The sequence below is a fragment of the Micropterus dolomieu genome, linkage group LG04 (assembly GCF_021292245.1).
Source record: "Micropterus dolomieu isolate WLL.071019.BEF.003 ecotype Adirondacks linkage group LG04, ASM2129224v1, whole genome shotgun sequence".
Lineage (NCBI taxonomy): Eukaryota > Metazoa > Chordata > Actinopteri > Centrarchiformes > Centrarchidae > Micropterus > Micropterus dolomieu.
The window spans coordinates 8,274,234-8,293,088 of record NC_060153.1 but is presented as its reverse complement, the minus strand read 5'-3'; the positions used below and the strand labels follow the sequence as shown (position 1 = coordinate 8,293,088).

At 41.2% G+C, this 18,855-nt stretch overlaps 1 protein-coding gene across 2 annotated transcripts in view; it reads left to right on the top strand.

The window, feature by feature from the left end:
* The window catches only part of herc3 (HECT and RLD domain containing E3 ubiquitin protein ligase 3), a 41,133-nt gene that overhangs the window by 11,856 nt on the left and 10,422 nt on the right, over positions 1–18,855 (top strand). For both annotated transcript variants that reach the window (XM_046046844.1, XM_046046843.1), the window contains exons 8-20: positions 1,117–1,268; positions 2,771–2,844; positions 3,777–3,901; positions 4,014–4,073; positions 10,570–10,681; positions 14,479–14,668; positions 15,535–15,698; positions 15,844–15,957; positions 16,157–16,183; positions 16,271–16,369; positions 16,516–16,686; positions 16,795–16,938; positions 18,331–18,497. In XM_046046844.1, the coding sequence (XP_045902800.1) occupies positions 1,117–1,268; positions 2,771–2,844; positions 3,777–3,901; positions 4,014–4,073; positions 10,570–10,681; positions 14,479–14,668; positions 15,535–15,698; positions 15,844–15,957; positions 16,157–16,183; positions 16,271–16,369; positions 16,516–16,686; positions 16,795–16,938; positions 18,331–18,497 (1,599 nt within the window). The remainder of the gene's footprint in view (positions 1–1,116; positions 1,269–2,770; positions 2,845–3,776; positions 3,902–4,013; positions 4,074–10,569; positions 10,682–14,478; positions 14,669–15,534; positions 15,699–15,843; positions 15,958–16,156; positions 16,184–16,270; positions 16,370–16,515; positions 16,687–16,794; positions 16,939–18,330; positions 18,498–18,855) is intronic.

Sequence of the window (18,855 nt, the reverse complement as noted above, 5' to 3'; positions counted from 1 at the left end):
TTCATCTCTGGTGGGGATTAGTCCGCCTACAGGTGGGAGATCGACCAATTGGTGACCTGGTGCAGCCAGAACAGTCTGGAGCTCAACACTCTTAAGACAGTGGAGATGGTCGTGGACTTCGGGAAGAGCCCAGCCCCACCCTCCCCCATCATCCTGTGTGACTCCCCCGTCACCACTGTGGACTCCTTCCGTTTTCTGGGCAACATTATCTCCCAGGACCTCAAGTGGGACCTGAACATCACCTCCCTCACCAAAAGGCCCAGCCGAGGATGTAGTTCCTGCGGCAGCCTGCTAAAGACAATGATGGTGCACTTCCTCCATCACCATCTGGTACGCTGCTGCCACCGTCAGGGACAAGGGCAGGCTGCAGCGTATCATTTGCTCTGCAGAGAAGGTGATTGGCTACAATCTTCCTTCTCTTCAGGACCTGTACGCCTCCAGGACTCTGAGGCGAGCAGGAAGGATTGTAGCTGACCCCTCCCACCCTGGACACAAACTGTTTCAGACTCTCCCCTCTGGCAAGAGGCTGTGGCCCATCAGGACAAATAATACAAATGTCTCTGCACATCTAAATTTTACTTCATTATATATCATGCACAAACCTGGCACATTGCACATATTTGTTGTTAATTGTTAATCGTTGTTCTATATTATTATATTTTTGTCAATTTTTATATATATGTTCACAATATTCTCTTCCCTTGCAATACGTCTGCACATCATAAACTGGAGTAATGCACATGTAAATATCTGCCACATTGTTCCTTCTCCGCAAATAGTTGTATTATATTTCTCTATTCTTTAATTATTCTTATACAACTTGCATTTGTTTATTCCGTATTTATATATTTCTACATTTATTTATGTCAACTGTATGTTTGTGTGCGCGTAGCACCTTATCACCAAACCAAATTCCTCGTATGTGTAAAACAGTACTTGGTAATAAAGCTCCTTCTGATTCTGATTCTGATTTTACATATTGTACATAAGGGAGACACAATAATACTAACGCCTCTGACAAAAATGCGATTGAATGCAACGCCTCCATTAACAGCCTCAGCATTGGAGTTACTGTGAAGTCAGACACCTTTCTGTTTCAATTTTTCTTTTTGTCAGGCGTCACACGTTGGCGTTTGTGCCTTCCTCTGGTGTGGTATATGCGTTTGGTTGTAATAGCCATGGCCAGCTGGGCACAGGAATGTTGGGAGATGCCAGAAGCCCATTTCCTGTCAAGGCTGGTTTCCTGACTGGAAATATCCACGGAACAGGTACTTTACAGTATATATGATTGTTGCTTAAATCAGTCATGTGAAATACCTGGCTTCTACTTACAACACTTTTCATTCATATGTGTTTAGATGTGCTTTCCCTATTTTCTAGGAACTAAAAGCAATAGGATCTTGACAAAAGAAAACAAGAAAGTATAAAATAACATGAAAGATTAGCTAAGTAGGTGACATTTTTATTGCAGATTTACATTCACCCATTATATGTCTCTCTTAAGCCTGGTGATACTGACAATCCGACTGTTCTGCACAATTGTCTGACTGCGATTAAGAACTGGAGGGCTAACAAGTTCTTACAGCTCAACACAGATAATACTGAGGTCCTTATTGTTGCTTCTAATAGGATGGCTTCCATGGTTGCTCAGTTTTTTTCGGGTCCCTTTCCTCAGCAGTACAATCTAATCTTAGAAGTCTTGGTGTTATGTTTGATCTATCTATGTACTTCGTCTAACAAATCACATTATTGATTCGTACATCTTTCTTCGATTTAAGAACCATTGCTAAACCCAGGCTAACCCTAACCCCGAGTTACAAATGTCTATTCACACTTTTATATCATCCCAGCTAGACCACTGCAATTCCCTTTTCACCTGCCTCAGCAAGTCGTCCCTGGACCATCTGCAAATGGTCCAGAACGCTGCTGCAAGGCTTTTGACCAGGTCCAGCAGGTCAACTCACATGTTATCTCCTCTACATTGGCTTCCACTCAGGTTCAAGGTTAATTTCAAGGTTCTTGATTTCACATATAGAGCTCAGCATGGTGAGGCAGCTGTGTACATCTCTGACCTACTCCACCCTTAAATCACCAGTAGCTCACTTAGGTTGTGTGACCAGGGCTTACTGGTCAGTCCTTGTGTTTGATGTACAAGGAAACATGTGATTGTGTCTTTAAAGTGGTGGATATGACACTGTTGAACGCTCTTACTATAGACATAAGTTCTGCGGTCTCTGATGAAGCCTTTAAAAAAGCAGCTAAAGACTTGTGCCATCAAACTGGCCTTGCCTCATGCCATCTAGTGTTTGTAATAAGTTTTTAAGGTCTGTTGTTGCCTATATTTTACTGTTGTTTGTTTTACTACTTAAGGGTTTTATTTTTAATCGGTTTATTCTTTGTCACTTTGATCTGTGAAAGGTGCTCTACTAAATAAACTTTTCTGACTTGCTTACTAGTTAGAAGGCATTAATAGTGTTGTCAGCTAGTAACAACTTCACTGGGTGTGACAGAGCTGATGTACAGAGGCATAACAAAGGATGAAAGGCGATGCTTAATAAACTGCAATAAAAGTCATGAGAAAAGCTATATAACTCCACTGTAGTCTGTGGTACTGGAATAATCAGCGTTCATCATGTGATGTCAAAGTGTTTGCTGATTATATAATCTATTGGATCTATAATCTACAATATCTATACTCTAAGTAACTATATGATTAACTGTTAAAATGTTCTCCAGCTAACGTGGTGTTTCTCTTTCCTTTCTTTATTAGGGTCAAAACAATATACAGTGACCAAAATCATCTGTGGAGGAGACCATAGTTTCTTATTGTATTCAAATGAACAGGTATGTGATTTGATTTTGTGTGACCTTCTCTCTAAAGATAGTTACAGCTTGTTGCTGTTATATTTTGGTAAGTTCCGTTCAGCACTACTTGACTACCCTCAACACAAACCTTAACATAATCATAATAACAACATAAAAAATAGCTGATTGAAACAATAGCGATATACACAGCTAAAAAAACAGACACCCCAAATGAGTGAATGTGAGTGTGAATGGTTGTTTGTGTGTCAGCGTTGTGATGACAGCCTATCTGGGGTGTATCCCGCCTCTCGCCCAGTGTTAGCTAGGATCAGTAAGATTAGATTAGATTAGATTAGATTCAACTTTATTTTCATTGCACATGTCACTGGTATAACGCAACGAAATGCAGCTAATCTAACCTGAAGTGCTTAAATAGTAATTAAATAGAATATGATACATTAATATACAAAGTGCAAGGTATGAATGATGTATAAATATAAATATATGTTTACATGAATGTCTATTGATACAGGTAGTTACAGGCTATGAACAGGTTACAGCACCCCACGGCCCTGCAAGGGATAAACGGTAATAGAGAGTGGATGAATGGATGGACACTCTAAATGACCTTTCTTTTGTTGATGCTTTCCATTTAATTAGTTTCAGTGTTTCACCACAGGGTGGCATTAATGTCTAAGTGTTTACCAGTTCTTATATTGGAGCTAAACTGTATATGGAGTCAGGAATGTGCACTGGTAAAGACATAACACACATTTAGCCTCTACAGCAAAATATTTAGACCTCAGGCGTGGCCTGTTTATTTTATCTTGATGGAGGAAATTGACACAACCCACACTGAAGCCCAGTGCTGGACTGTTGTCACAAACACTGTGGAAGTTCCAGTGCAAACAATCTTCTAAATGTTTGTGACAGTGCAGTTATGGTGTCTGTGTTTATCTTCCTCTCTGCAGAGTTTTGTCCCCCCAGAAGACTTCAGAGTGATTAATGTCAGTAAATCACTCTCCCCAATCAACTATGAAAGATTAAATTCATGGAGGTTAAAGCTGATGTACAGCCCAGATTCTAGTGTCACAAAGTAAGTAAAAAAATAAAAGTTGTTATTTGGAATTGATTGGATTGTATAGTATATCTTGTAGATGTTTAGTATTAATGGTCTTTTAACTCTGTCTTTATGTTTTTGTGCGCAGTGACATTGTAATTCATCTCTCCTCCACGGCTTGTTGGAACGCCAGCTTCTTGGACCAAAGGTATGTAAACTCCATGTTTACATAATGTAAAGGTTTTAAGTACTCAACTCAAGTACTGTACTTTAGTACAATTTTTGAGTGAATCTTTTTAGGTTAAGATTTTTCATAAAACAGATATGAAAAATACACTGCATTTTTAAATATTAAACCAGTGGTTCCTGACCTTTTTTGCTCGTGTACCCTTTAATATAAAGCGGTGTCTGTCCAGTTGGGGCGCCCTTTGCCACATTTCAGATGTGAGTTGTCAGCAGTTCATCCAAAGACACATTTCCCCTCAGTTTCATTTAAATAACTGCTAAATAAAAAGCAAAGATTAGACAAAAAGTCTGTAGCAAAAGGAGTTTTTTCTTCTTTCCTTTCCCATTATTATCTCACAACCCCGTCAGATTTATCTTGTGACCCTGGTGAAATTGACCTTTAACGGATCAAATGGTGAAAGGATGAAGCATAAAAAATAGTACTGTTAGTACAGACTGAACAAATAAAGAGGTGATATCATGCCCCAAGCTGGTTAGGTAGGTAAGTGTACATTGCACTGTAGATGAAACACACACCTGCTGTCTAGAAGAGCAAGTGCAGGGCTTTTCCTGCACTTTTGGCGCCCCCCAAAGAGGTTCTATTTCATTCTTCCTGACCGCCAGACGGCGGTGCTTTAGCACTGGATGTCTCCATCTCGCATTTGCGCAGGTCGAGTAATTATACCTCGACAGGACACTTTCATTTCAAGCTCACATTAATAATATCACTCTGTCTGCATACTTCCATTTACATAACATTAATCGCCTCCGACCGTTTCTCTCACCCACTAGTACGTACAGCCATTCTTGTTCACACACTGGTCACATCCCGTTCAGAGCCTTCAGCCGCTCTGCCCCTCATCTCTGGAACTCTCTTCCACCAGACATCCGCAACATTGACACACTTTCCATTTTTAAATCCCGCCTGAAAACACATCTTTTTAAAATGGCATATCCCACGTGATCACTCTTTCTCACTCTTTGTTTCCAGATGTTATGTACCCTGATTTTATGCACTGTAATTATAGTTGTTAATTTTATCGATTATTGCTGTACTGTTATGTTTTGTAAGGTGACCTTGAGTGTTCAGAAAGGCGCCTATAAATAAAATGTATTATTATTATTATTATTATTATTATACCAACAAAGTCACCTGTGACCATTTGATGACGTAGGGCGCACGCCCCAGTATAAAACCCTAACATCATCACGCAATCTGTTCATTCAATCTTCTCGCATTGAGGAAACAACCAAGGGGGTAAGCCAGAGATCAGACAGTGAAGCCGACCAAAGCCTGCATGGAGGGATCCATGTAGGCCCAAAAATGGCATCAAAACCCTGTGACACCTGTGATTATAAGCTCTCGGCAATCTAAAAAAAACTATTCAGCGATCAGTGACGCTGCATTGGTGTTTGAAAGGTGAGCCTCGTAGGTGGAGTCAGACAAACACACAGAACCATGAGACTTTTTGTTGGCGCAGTTATGCAGCTAAATTACGGTGTTTCTGCCGTTCTACGTCATTAAACCACAGTTATGCTGCGCGACCATGCTCAGTAGACGCTGGTGCCAACAGGAAGTAGTCCTGTAGTAGTATTATTGTCTGTCTTCACTGCTCTCCATTCAAATCAGCAGGGTGGCTTTGTCTAGTAATATACTGTCTATGGAAACAACACAGGTCAATTCGGCTCGTCGCTTTTAGCCTTGAAACCTGATTCGCATGGCTTTAGCGTGCCAGCACCTTCATGTGCTTTTTTTCAGGCAGATGCCGCAGCCCTCTGCCTTCTCAGTCCCTCCTTCTAAGCCCTATATTGAAGAGCTCCAAAGATGCTGGTCAGACCCCAAGTTACTCTCTCATCACACCAGTGATTGCAGGAACTTGGCTGCCATGCAGGATGCAGATAACTATGGTTTAGTCCGTATGGCCCCAGTCGAGCCTACCATTGCGTCATTGATTGTGTCACCTGATGAGGCTCTCAGACAGGATGCGCGTTGCCCTCGTTCTCAGTGTAGACTGACTGATGATCTCCTCGCCAGCAGTTATAGCATAGCGGCACGCATGGGCTGTATTGGTAATTCCTTTTCTCATCTCATCCTGGCTCTGTCTCAGACCCTGCAGGACTCTGGTGTGGGCTCCTCAGCCCAGACTCTTAGTGATGCATCCCTTCAGGCCTTTGCATTTATGTCTAGGGAGCTTGGAAGGTTGATGTCAACAGTGCCAGGTATGGCTGGCGCAGTCCCCTCTGTCCGAGGGGTGTTGTCGCACCCTTTGTTCCCTTCCTGTGGTGCTGGGTCAAATGTTTGGACCAGCGGCTCAGCAGGCACTAGAGCGCAGTGTGCCGGCAGATCAAGCCAGGCAGTGGTTTGCTGGAATCCCTCTGGGTCTTCTGTCTTTACATCCCCCTCCAATTCCACTCATTCGGGTGACGCTGGAGAGGGTCCGACAGAGAGGCCACAAACTGCTGCTAGTGGCCCCCAACTGGCCGGGGAGGCCATGGTTGCCAGTGGTTTTGAGGTTGCTCAGTGGGGAGCTATGGCGCCTCCCAAAGAGACCGGACCTTCTCTCTCAGCTGGGGGGACGCATATGGCATCCGAATCCGGACCACCTTCAGCTGTGTGTCTGGCCGTTGGAAGCCAGGACCCACTCCTGGCATCTTGTGACCAGTCAGTGATCCGCACTGTGTTAAGTTCAAAGTCTCCCTCCACTCAGTCACTGTATGCTAATCGGTGGAAGCTTTTTTTCCCAGTGGTGCACGGAAAAGGGTGAGGTACCGGAGAACTGCTCAGTCACCAGCATTCTGTGTTCCCTGCAGTCGTTGTTGGACGGCGGCAGGTGCACCTCGACATTGAAAGTGTATGCAGCTGCCATTTCAGCGGGGCACGTGAGAGTGGACAACCGCACAGTGGGGTCACACTATCTGGTTAGTCAGTTCTTGAAGGGCGCGCAGAGGTTTAGACCATCAGGCGTCACTGGTAGTGCCACCATGGGACTTTTTGAGATTTTGAGATCCTTGGGTCTACCCCCATTTGAACCACTAGGACAGACAGAGTTGAGGTGGTTGTCTGCTAAGACAGCATTTCTGCTTGCTGTCACATGAGCAAAGCGAGTGGGAGAACTGCATGCCCTATCAGTGAGCCCGAGCTGCCTGCGTTGGTACCCAGATGGGAGAAACAACCTTTCTAATCCTCTGCGAATGTGTTTTAATAGCCATTTATCAAACAACTGTTGAGCAAGCAGAACATAAAACTTACAACGTCTTGTCTTCCAGCAGTCACCTCTCCTCTCATCAACAGCCACTGTATTTTACACATGCAGCTGGGGCTGGATTTATAAAACAGCTGCTGCGTTGGTTTAACTCATAGACTGTATGGTGTAACTGTGCCTGAAGAATAATAATAATAATAATAATCTTTATTTGTAGAGCACCTTTCAAAAACAAGTTACAAAGTGCTTTAACAAGTGTAAAGACAATAATACCCAAAAGACAATAATACAAAAACAATACAAGATAAAAGCATGAAAACATTGAACAGACTAAAATACACGTTTAAGATAAATATAAAATTAGTAAAATAGAATAAAATATAAGGGATAAAACACTCCGTTACAAAGCTTGCGCTAATGACTTCCTGTTATTTCTCACAATATTAAAGCCGTTTATGCTTGAATGTGCTGGTAGTCACTTTTACATTTTACTGTTTGGCATACCGGCACCAGTTCACTCCTCTGCCCTCTCTAAATCAGGTTCTCTGGGCACTACGTGATGTTCACCCGTTCCCGTTCTCACCTGCCTGCCAATCTCCGCAGGGAGGTCGGAACCTTTCATGCAGCCGTGTGTGTAGTGCCTCGTCAAAGTCACTTTTCATTAACCAACAAATCACAGCCTGGAGTAAGCAGAACATTAAAAAAAGGTTGAGGCACTACAGCAAACTTTAGAAATGTTTAACTCGTCGTTCTGTATTCAGTTTTTATTTTTGTTACCCATCATCATCAATCCAAATAAAGTGTAACATGTAAATATATTATTATACTAACATTATACTTTCTATTTAATGTTATATATGTTATATAACATATATGTGTTATTTATGTATATATATATAATTATTTTTTTTATGAAATGGTCAGAAATAACAAGAAAATGCATAGATTTCGGTCATTAGGTAAGTCATTGCCTTTACTGAACGCATACCCATCATGCTTACTGTCGTGCGAAGTCACCCCCTAAAGGCCCATTCTGAGCCATGAAAAACCCTGAAGTGAAGCCCTTTCTGAGTGTGTTCCGTCAATACAGGTAACCAATGCTACAAACTGCCGTCATGCTTGACATCAAAACCCCACTGAACCTCTCCTCATGCTTTAGCAAATAGCAAGTCACTACGACGAGTCATTCACATTTTAGTTTTAATCATACAGTGAGTAGTTTGTTTATTTAGGCATGCGCACCCAAATGAAATAGAAAAAAATGCATTTTATGCAGTGACTGAATACACAGACTCATGTGTAAACTAAGACTCCTGGGAACTGATTTTGCAGGGACCTCACAGGGTCCACTCACTTTATTATGATATGTCATCTTATCCAATAAAACGTGCTGATGGTCGGGGCTGAGAAAGATGGTATCTGTTTGGTCACAGACATCTGTGAGACTCCAAATTTCTCTGACCATCAGGCTGAGTGTTGGTTTGATGGCTTTTTAGTACAGACTCCTCAGCAGATACTTATCATGTCCAGGGAAGGAACTATGCAGGCCATCAGGGTGGAAAACAGACCTTTGGAGACAACGTGAAGTACTTCATGCTCTACTGTCTGCTGAAAAAACTGCAACCAGGGGCGGACTGGCCAATGGGATTGCTCCTGAACGGCCGGTCTATTTCAGGCCAAACCAGCCAGGGGTCAGGAGTTTTTATTTTTCAGTTTCTGTTTTACTTTATGATCTGCGAACGCGCCGGCTGGCCGGTCTGTTGCAGCGAACTCTGTCTGTGTGTCTGACTGGGCCAAACCAATACTTTCAATATGGAAGGGGGTGTGCAAGCTGCCCCTCCCAACTTGGACCGATCTTCATTTTACTTTCCATCTGGAGCGAGTTTCATCTCCAAACGTTTTTTCGGGGCTGAAGTCAGCGCTGGGTAGTGTGATAAGCTCAACAGAGACAGTAGCCTAAATGTGGAGAAGAGAGTGAAGGAGGAAAAAAAATGTTTGATGCCGAAAAAATAAGAATTAAGAAGAAAAAATGTTGGCATAAGATTTGCCACATTAACCGAGGAATCTCTGTATGTCATGTACATTAGCTGTTGAGGTCAGTGGAGGTGATGCAGAGGGACAGGGTGATGATGACCCCAGTCATGTTGATGAGGAGGGAGAGAAGAAAGATGAGGAGCAGCAGGAGGAGAAGGTAAATAGAACCTGATAAAACAGTGACGGGTACAGGGACAGTGTGTTTTTAGTGTTTTTAGTGTGTCATATTTATTACTGATGTTCTTCTTGTGCATATGTAGCTGCACAATCAGTAAAAGCAGAGTCAGGGTCCAGCACAGGGGAAGCTGAGCCAGAGAGAGGCCTACTCAGAGCTGAAGCTTAGGGATTTGATTTTTATGCACACACATACACGCTGCTGTATTTTATGGGAATGTGTTGTAGTTTTTGAGTATATGTAAGTATTATAGTACTCTAACTGACTCAGGCTTGCCTGACCTGGTCTTGTTCAGTGCAGAGCTGCCTTGCTTACAAACTGAAGAGGCAGGTGTCATCCTGAAGTTTCTTGAAGGTCTTCAGCGTAATCTGATTCACTGTATACAACAAAAATACTAATATGCATTAAAATAACTGCAAAAAATATTTAAAAGGGCGCTCACATAAAAGTCCGTCTCAAAGTCCCGGGCTGAATTTCAGTCCCAGTACATCCCTGACTGCAACTGTAGCTGGGGACCTAAAACATCCCGTCATTTTCATTGTATTAGTGTTACTTGACAAAGAACTTCTTGTTTGGTTCTCTAAGCTCACATAATTCTTAATATGAAGTGCGTCTGAGCTCACGGTTCATTGGGATTCAGCTTAAAGACTGTCCGCATCAGTGTTTTTTGTTTGGCAAACACAAGATCAGATCTGATGTATTTGTGTTATGGCTAAATAAAAGCTGTGCTATAAGAATGTGAAGGCTTACACTGTAAATAGTTTCTGACCTTCATGCTAAGGGTTTTGTTAGATCAGTGAAGGCATGGTTGTCAGTTTGTTCTCGCTACCCGGCTCCCAGGCTGATGATGACATCTGCATACCTTTAGGCTGTGTGTCCACCTAACCGCTGCTCTTGCTCTGTGTGTGTGTTTACCATTCACAGCTGACCTGCCACATGAAGGAATAGACTTGTGTTTAGTTCAAAGCAACATGTGCCTTCGTATCGAGGCTTTACCACAAAGTCCCTGACCTGATCGCTGAAACATCATAGTGTACACATAATCAGATGTTTGTTTGCTTGCACAGTGATGATACCCACTTCAAAACCAACCCAAAGATCCCAGGCATCGACCTCAACGCTGTCAGAGTGCTGTTTGAGACGCTCAGCAAACCGGCCTTCTCTGGACTGCTGGAGCAGGTATTGACTAATAGTGTATTCATAATTATATATGTACAAAGTAATTGGCTAAAGCTAGCAATTTTACTTTCTTTCTTTTAACTCCCAAACCCAGTTTCCTGTATTCCAAGAACACTGATTTGCAGGACTAGTTAATAATGGCTCTTACTGTTGTATCACTTTCCTTATAAAGTGAAAATAGAGAAAGTAGAATCTTCATGTAGCTTTAATGTCTACTACATGGGCTGAGAATATGTAGCTTTCTAAAGACGAAATACCACAGTCTTCTTCTTACAGATGAAAGATTCCTAAGAAATAAAACAAACACTTGCTTAGTTCAGTACACTTAGGAGTTTTGTTTCTTGCTTGAGGTCAGGTCACGTAATGATAATGTTTTTAAAGTTGCACTAATAAATATTTTTATATTGATAATGGGTCAGATGACTGTGTTTAATGACATAGATAATTATCACCTAGCTCTGCAGTTTCCCTCAGTTCTATAAAGCATTTTAATGTCTTATTGTTTTGGTTTTCCAGCCTGCAACTGTATTGTAAATCAACTTTACACCAACCTCCTTTCCAGCAGCAGCAGGCAGCTTGTTTTATGTGGAAAAGCTCTAAAACAGCAATTCCCAAAGTGTGGTGCGCCTCTAAGGGGTGCGCGACAGGAAAAATGTGATGCAGTAGTGTAATAACTACGAGAATTATATTTTTGTCAAATTTTTCGTGAAATATAAACCTGAATTGAAAAATATCCGTTGTAAATTTAATTTAAAATTAAAAACGTTATAATTAATACTTAGCTCACAGGAAATGGCTACTCACACACCTCTCTCCCTCTCAGGCTGAGCCACCTGCGCTGTACTACCAAATCCTCATATGGTTTCTCTTTTTGTCCATGTTATCTGTTTATGAGGCTATAACAGGGTGCGATTTGTGAGAAAACAGAGGGGGGATGTTTTGAAACATTTTTTTTGTCATTAAACCTCCGCATGGTTCTGCGTGCAGGTGAACTGTGGATTGATTGCAAAGTTTAACCATCACAGTATGAGAAAACGTTTTACTGCCACTGTTACTTTTTATATTAATAAATATGTAATGTTACATCACGATGCAGAGTTGCAGTGAAAAGACAGAGAAGACGGATGCATGCCGTGTTTAAGCGCAGTGAGTGGATAAGGGGAGAGCGACTGATTTAAAAGCCGTCACTTTCAAGAGTGTCACTGAGTCAAAACCCCGTAGCAGTGACAGGGACACTGCACTGCTTGTCATCATAGAAAGAGATCATTAGATTTTGATGTTTATTGCACCTTCGGCTGGCTTCTCTTCAACAACTCTGCTGCTCATTGTTGATAGGCTATTATTCGCAATGTGTAACCAATCAGATATTGCTGTGGGTGGGACATTGAGCAAATAAATTAGTGTATGTATGTATGTATATGTGTGTGTGTGTGTATATATATATATATATATATATATATATATATATATATATATATATTAATTACAGAAGCCCTAAACGGCCATCGATTCAAATATTTTGTTTTACTCTGTTTTCCTGTGATAATGGGATAATTATCTTGTGATCTCAAGATAGCGAACCATAGCTGAATAAAGGAGTCGGCCGGTGCGTTTCTTTATGATAGTTCCGTGGCAATTTGCTAAGTCAGTAGGTAGGTCAGTTGGTAGAGCCCAGGACTTGATTCCCGTGGGTTGCAGGTTCAACCCCTGCTCTCTGAAAAGGTTTTATTCTTCTTTGTGTTTTTAATCATTCTCTTCAACAAATTTGGTATGAAGAAATTCAGGGAAATCCAGTCACACATTTCCTGACGTCGGAAAATGTGTGACTGGATTTCCCTGAATATAGTTAAATGGATTCCCCTGAATGAGAAGCGGATGAATTTCCTCTGCCTGGAAATGATGGGGAAATGAAAAGTCCATAGGTTGATGAATGTGGACCAATCGCCGGGATGTGCACACTCCAGCTCGTGATTAATTGTGAGCATGTGAATAAGTCATCTTCATAACAGCTTTGTTGGAGGTGAATATGAAAAGATTTTTTTTTTTTTATTTGTCTTCCATGAGGCTCAAACTTAAACTATGAGTCCTGTGCCTTACCAACTGAGCTAATCAGTGATACCTTGAAATTACCACTAAGAAACAATCTTGCCAACCTCTGTGTTAACTGTGTAAACTACTGTTTAGTTATCTGGAGATCACGAGAAAATTATCTGCTTGGTACCAAACAGCAGACAGACAAAATAAATGGTAAACTGGTGAACATAATGGCTAAAGAACCAGATATTTCCCTTAGGAGTTGATGGCCAAAGCAGAACTAACAGAGAGAGGGGACACGACTCCAAATGAATGCTAATGTTGCTTCATGTCTGCTGGGAGTAAAAAAGTAACTTAATGTTTACAAACGCCTTCACCATAACATCAGATGTCCTGTTCACTGCCCCCAAGTGGCGAACAAAAAAAATCACGTTTAAAATGCAGGTTTAAAGCAACTGACTTCAGAGAGAATCTCAGAAGAGATTAAGGAAAATTCAAGACTAATTGCGGCGTTGTTGTCACTGTTCAGCAAAGGTTAGATAGCCCCACTTGTAGGAACTGTAAATTAGAGGTTGCTATGAAGAAATGTACCACTTGCTCAAGTTCAAAACCTGTTTTATATACTTCAGTTTTTCCCACACATAGACTTAAGTTGTCCCAGGTATATTTAGCGACTCATTAGTATTTTGCAAAGAAACACAGAGAGAGTTGTTATCTGTTATGTTACAAGATGCGGACACAATGGATATTTTTGCATGGTAAAGCGACAGTGAACACACCAGTGCAGATGTCATTCTGTACCATGTTGGTTTTGATTGTTGTGTTAGGCTTCATCATTAACAAGTCTCCTCCACATGCGGGAACACCTGTGACTGAAAATGGAATCGCGGGTGGAAAGATCCAAAAGATGAGTTCTCTGTCTTTTTAGAGACTTTATCAAACATAGCTTTCTGCTGATGGAGAATGTCAATAGAGCAGACACATACAGGGAGACAGAGACAGAAAGGTGGTGCAGTGTTTAATGTGAGAACTGAAGGGAAAGGGTTCAAGTCCCAGGTAGACTGTCATTCTGTGGGAAACACTGTACTTTATTTTATATTTAAATCAACCCCCAAATGCAAAGTAATTTTGGTAGCCATTTGTATCAACGGATATCATAAAAAGTGGTATGATCAGTTGAGTCAAAACTTCACATGACTCAGATTTGGTATGGAGCAAAGACTCAAATTCCACTTCCTGTTACTGTTTTTTTTCACCATAGTGAAGCAGTTAAAGGCGCAACATTATGATTGTTAAACAGTATTCAACTATCTCTCTTATGGTCATAAAACAAAAACATCTATATGTGAATATCTGGCCTGTTTTGAAAGTACATCAAGTTCTGCCGCAGATCCATGGCACAAACTGTTGGGCTGAGTTATAACCTCTAACATTAGCACAGTAATGTTAGGTTTGGGTTCATGCACCTCAAACCAACATGAATTTTAATCTGTTTGGAGACTGAGGTCTCATTCCAAACCACTAAGTGCCCCTCTCAAAATAGCGACTGCCTAGTTAATCCAAACTGTTTTCAATTTGAACAATATCCTATCAATTTCTCTCTTTATTAATACATGTAGCCTCATAGTACAGTACATTTCAAATACTTTTCACTCACTATAACAATAAATGCTGTTTTTTTTCATTAAAAGAGAAATATATGAGAAATAAACACAACCTGTTACACATGTTCTCCCTCTTTCTGTGTCTGACCTTCTGTTTAGGCCAGCAAGAGTTTTGAGAGTCTGTTGATCCCTCAGCTGCCACGCTCCCCTCCTGACGTCGAGGCCATGAGGATCTACCTCATCTTGTCTGAGTACCCGGCACTGCTGGACTCCAAGAACTACATCCGCCTCACTATTCCCCTGGCAATGGCCATTCTCCGGCTAGACGCCAACCCCAGCAAAGTACTGGGTATCGTACTTGCCTGCACACACTACATACGTCTATATCTATATCTACACTGAACAAAATTATAAATGTAACACTTTTGTTTTTGCCCCTATTAATCATGAGCTGAACTCCAAGATCAAGACATGCTGTCTGATCAGCATCTTGATATGGCACACCTGTGAGGTGGATGGATTATGTCAGCAAAGGAGAAGTGCACACTAACACAGATTTGTGAGCAATATTTGAGAGAAATAGGCCTTTGATGAATGGCGGCAAAAACAAAAGTGTTGCGTTTATAATTTTGTTCAGTGTATATGTGTAAATAGATATCATCATATTGATCGTCATGTCACATCAAACCCTGTGGCACCATGTAGCATCACACCACATGAAGCTTACCTTCGGCACCTGCAGCATGTCAATGTCCTCATTCACATCCATGTCACCTGTGCTATTTAAGATACACCAAACATCATCAAACAGTAAACAGCCTGTCTGGTGATGGAGGTCGATTTGGGAAGATCAGAAGTACTCTTCACAGAGGTAACGTTCAGTCGGTAGCTGAACTCTGGACGACTTGATAATGTTTAACCTTGCAGAAATGTTTAAATAAATGCTTTTCAAGTTGGCCCTGAGCAATACCTACAAATACACAATACAAACAGTATGTGGACCCTGCTTTTCCACATTTATTTCCTCTTAATAACTTAGCAGTGTTCGTGCATGAATATGCTAGAAGACAGAAATATTAACACCTAGAGACACATTTGTTTGCTGTGAGTGTTTTGATATACTGAAGAAACCAATGACAGTAAAACTTGCCATGTTTCCTTCGAGCGAGGTATTTGCTCTGTAAGTTAAGTTGATCTTTTTCTCTGTCCCTGTAGATAACTGGTGGTGTATTGTAGACGGCAGTGTGTTCACCAGAATGGTCGACATGTACAAGAGCATCGTTGTGTTTATGCTAACGGGAGGCAAGACGCTGCTCGTACCAGTGTTCTATGAGAATTATTTTGTTGCCACGCTGAGGCTGCTGGAGAAGCTCCACAAGGTATCCACACGGGTTACCTTATGCTCCTTTTGACCAGCCGTCAGTGCATTCTGAGGAGGGAGTGTGTTTTTCCTGGTTCCTAATCTGTAGACTGCCATGTACACTTTTCCTAGAGTTGAGGCAGGTGTTTGTTCTATGTTTCCAGGTAAACTTAAAGGCGGGCCATGTGGAGTACCACCGCTTTTATATCCCTGACATCACCAGCCTGGTGGACATCCAGGAAGACTACCTCAAATGGTTTCTGAGTAAAGCTGAGATTGTGAGTACTGACGTTCTCTGAAAATGTTTCACTTCCTTGTTACTTGACATCGGCTGAATACACACACACACACACACACACACACACACACTTAACTCATGTCATACTCTGTCTACAGAGACAATGTGTGAAATTGTATCCATAACTGTTTGTGGGTGTGTTGCTGACTTTGAGACTTCTCTCTCACTTTGTTTTCTAGAAAGTGGGATCATCCTCCCCTGCGCAGGTACTTGATTTAAACATTGAACTCAAAAATATCATATTACATTATATTCATTTGATCTCTAAGTATATTTCCTAATTTTCCTTGCAGAGTGACTTTCCCTCAGTGAACCTATGTGCCTACCCATTCATACTGAACGCTCAAGCCAAGACCACTATGCTGCAAACAGATGCTGAACTGCAAATGCAGGTACCTGCTGTGAATGTTAAAAGGAGTTTTCTTGTGGTTTCATACAGTTATATCACTGATTTTGGTTAAATGGTGGAGGTTTTATATAATTAGTTACCATATTTTTGCCTTGTTTTTCCCCACCTCAACCTGTGGCTGTTACCAAGATGGCAGTCAGTGGTGCAAACCTGCACAATGTCTTTATGCTGCTCACACTGGAACCCCACCTTGCTAGGAACCCTTACTTGGTGCTCCATGTGCGCAGGAACCATTTAGTAAGTGACACACTACGTGAGCTCACCATGTACTCTGATGTGGACCTCAAGAAACCGCTCAAGGTGAGAGCTACGCCTAAGTTTTTGAAGGTCACTGTAGTTCAGTAATTTTGACAAAAGAATAACTTTCCCTCTGTACTTTTTGTAATTTTCCTTATGCATTTCCTCCAGGTGATCTTTGATGGAGAGGAGGCCGTAGATGCAGGTGGAGTAACTAAAGAGTTCTTCCTGCTGCTGTTAAAGGAGCTATTGGATCCTGTATATGGGATGTTCACTCATTACAATGAGTCCAACCTGCTGTGGTTCTCAGACAAAGTAAGTCACTCTGCAGGATTCAAAAGCATCATTAGCTTGTATTCACAAGCTTGTATTCACAAGCTAATGATGTAAAAAGAGTCACTTACTAAACGTACTTATTGCAAGTTAATAAAAATTAATAACTGCAAACATAATATCTTTGTGAATTCTCATAATAAATTAGAATTGATACTGCTGAATATAGTGAAACACTATGAGCATTTCCTCACTTGTTTTCTTACTTTGTCTTTTGTATAATTCCTGGTGACGAGAGGTGGTGACAGATCATTAAGTTTGTCAAACCCATGAAATGCAGAGTTAGAGACACATTTAGCAGCTGTTGCTTAAAAGGCAGTTTAGAGTTTAGCAACTATGTCAGTATCTCAACATTTTGTTTGGGAGTTTGGTTTGAACCTTTTTGTCATGATTTTGTTTTCTTGGTTTATTAAAGTGGGGTATGCGATTCTGGACAAATACAATACCAAATTTATAGCATACTGTCGCTACAGTTGCTGCTGCAAAGCTAAAATGCAGAGAGGACGAGATGGTCCCAGAGCCAGCACACCAGCTCCAGGCAGCAGTACTCACAACTCTCCTGATGCTATAGCATACGACAGCATACTGTATCTTTGCAAGCTAGAAAGTAAGCTGAATGTCAATGGGCAGTCATTTAACGTTACCTGATACACAAATCATGGCTGGAAAGGCTGGAATAATTTTGTGAAGCACAGTGCGGGCAACTTTGTTTGTATCTGTTTACAGTGCCAGGGCCTGAATGGACCGCTAGCAGACTGTATGGAGATATTCGCTGAAAATGACAAAAAGATGTGTTGAATTAGAATCGCTTAGCCCACCTTTAACAGGTGATAACAGTAAGCCTATAGTGGATCTCCAGAATGTGAGTGATTTGAACTTCAGCTGTATTTTCCAGGAAGAGCTGCTGCTTCTGACATAGGCCAGTGGGAAAATTCAGCTTTACACTTACCTCTATAAGGAAGTAACATAAGGGGTATGTCCCCGAACTTTAAGAATCACTAGTTACTTTAGTAACATGATAGTGATCCAGCAATGAAACAGAATCATCATTACGTCTTCTTTTCCATTACCTTTTTTTCTGTCATCCAAGGTCAATATGCTTTTTTGCAACCTTGTATTTGTCATATTAACTTGTTTAACAGACGGCTGAAAACGGTGTAAAAATGATCACCAGGCTCCAGTAGGTTAGAGTTAGAAAAGCGTGTAAATACCATTTTTTAAATCTTTGAATAATAAATGATGTGAATTTTTCCGGCTGGTGTATCATCATCTCTTTTTAAGCTTAAGGAATGTGAGATGTTGTCAGTTGCGTTCAGCCAGGCTACACGTGTTCTTCTTGTACTAGTAAAATAATTTTCTTGTGTGTGTTTCCAGTGTTTCGTTGAGCAGAACTGGTTTCACCTGATCGGGATCATCTGCGGTCTGGCCATCTACAACTCCACAGTGGTGGACCTCCACTTCCCTCTGGTTCTCTACAAGAAGCTGCTTGATGTCTCACCGACACTGGAGGACTTCAAGGAGCTCTCACCCACAGAGGCCAGGTAACTAGCCAGCTCCTTTGAGCTTAAGAGTACCAACTGATAACTGTTTTCCTCAACCTCTCGTACCATTCATGTAGCAGAACCTACGGTGGCCGCTAAACTCATGAAAAATACAAAAGGCCGTCTTCAGAGCCAGTATTTGGTTTGTCTCTATAGCTATAAAGGGCTCATTCAGAGGTAACAGAAACACAATAAATTTTCATGTGATTATTATTATTATATATTATAAGCTAATGAAAACATATTTATGGATATTATATTCAATTTCTGCCTATATTTCTGACAATATCCCCCTAAATCTGACAAACTTGTCCTTTAAAGACGAGGGGATTGCAGTGCAGGACATCTTGACAGCAAT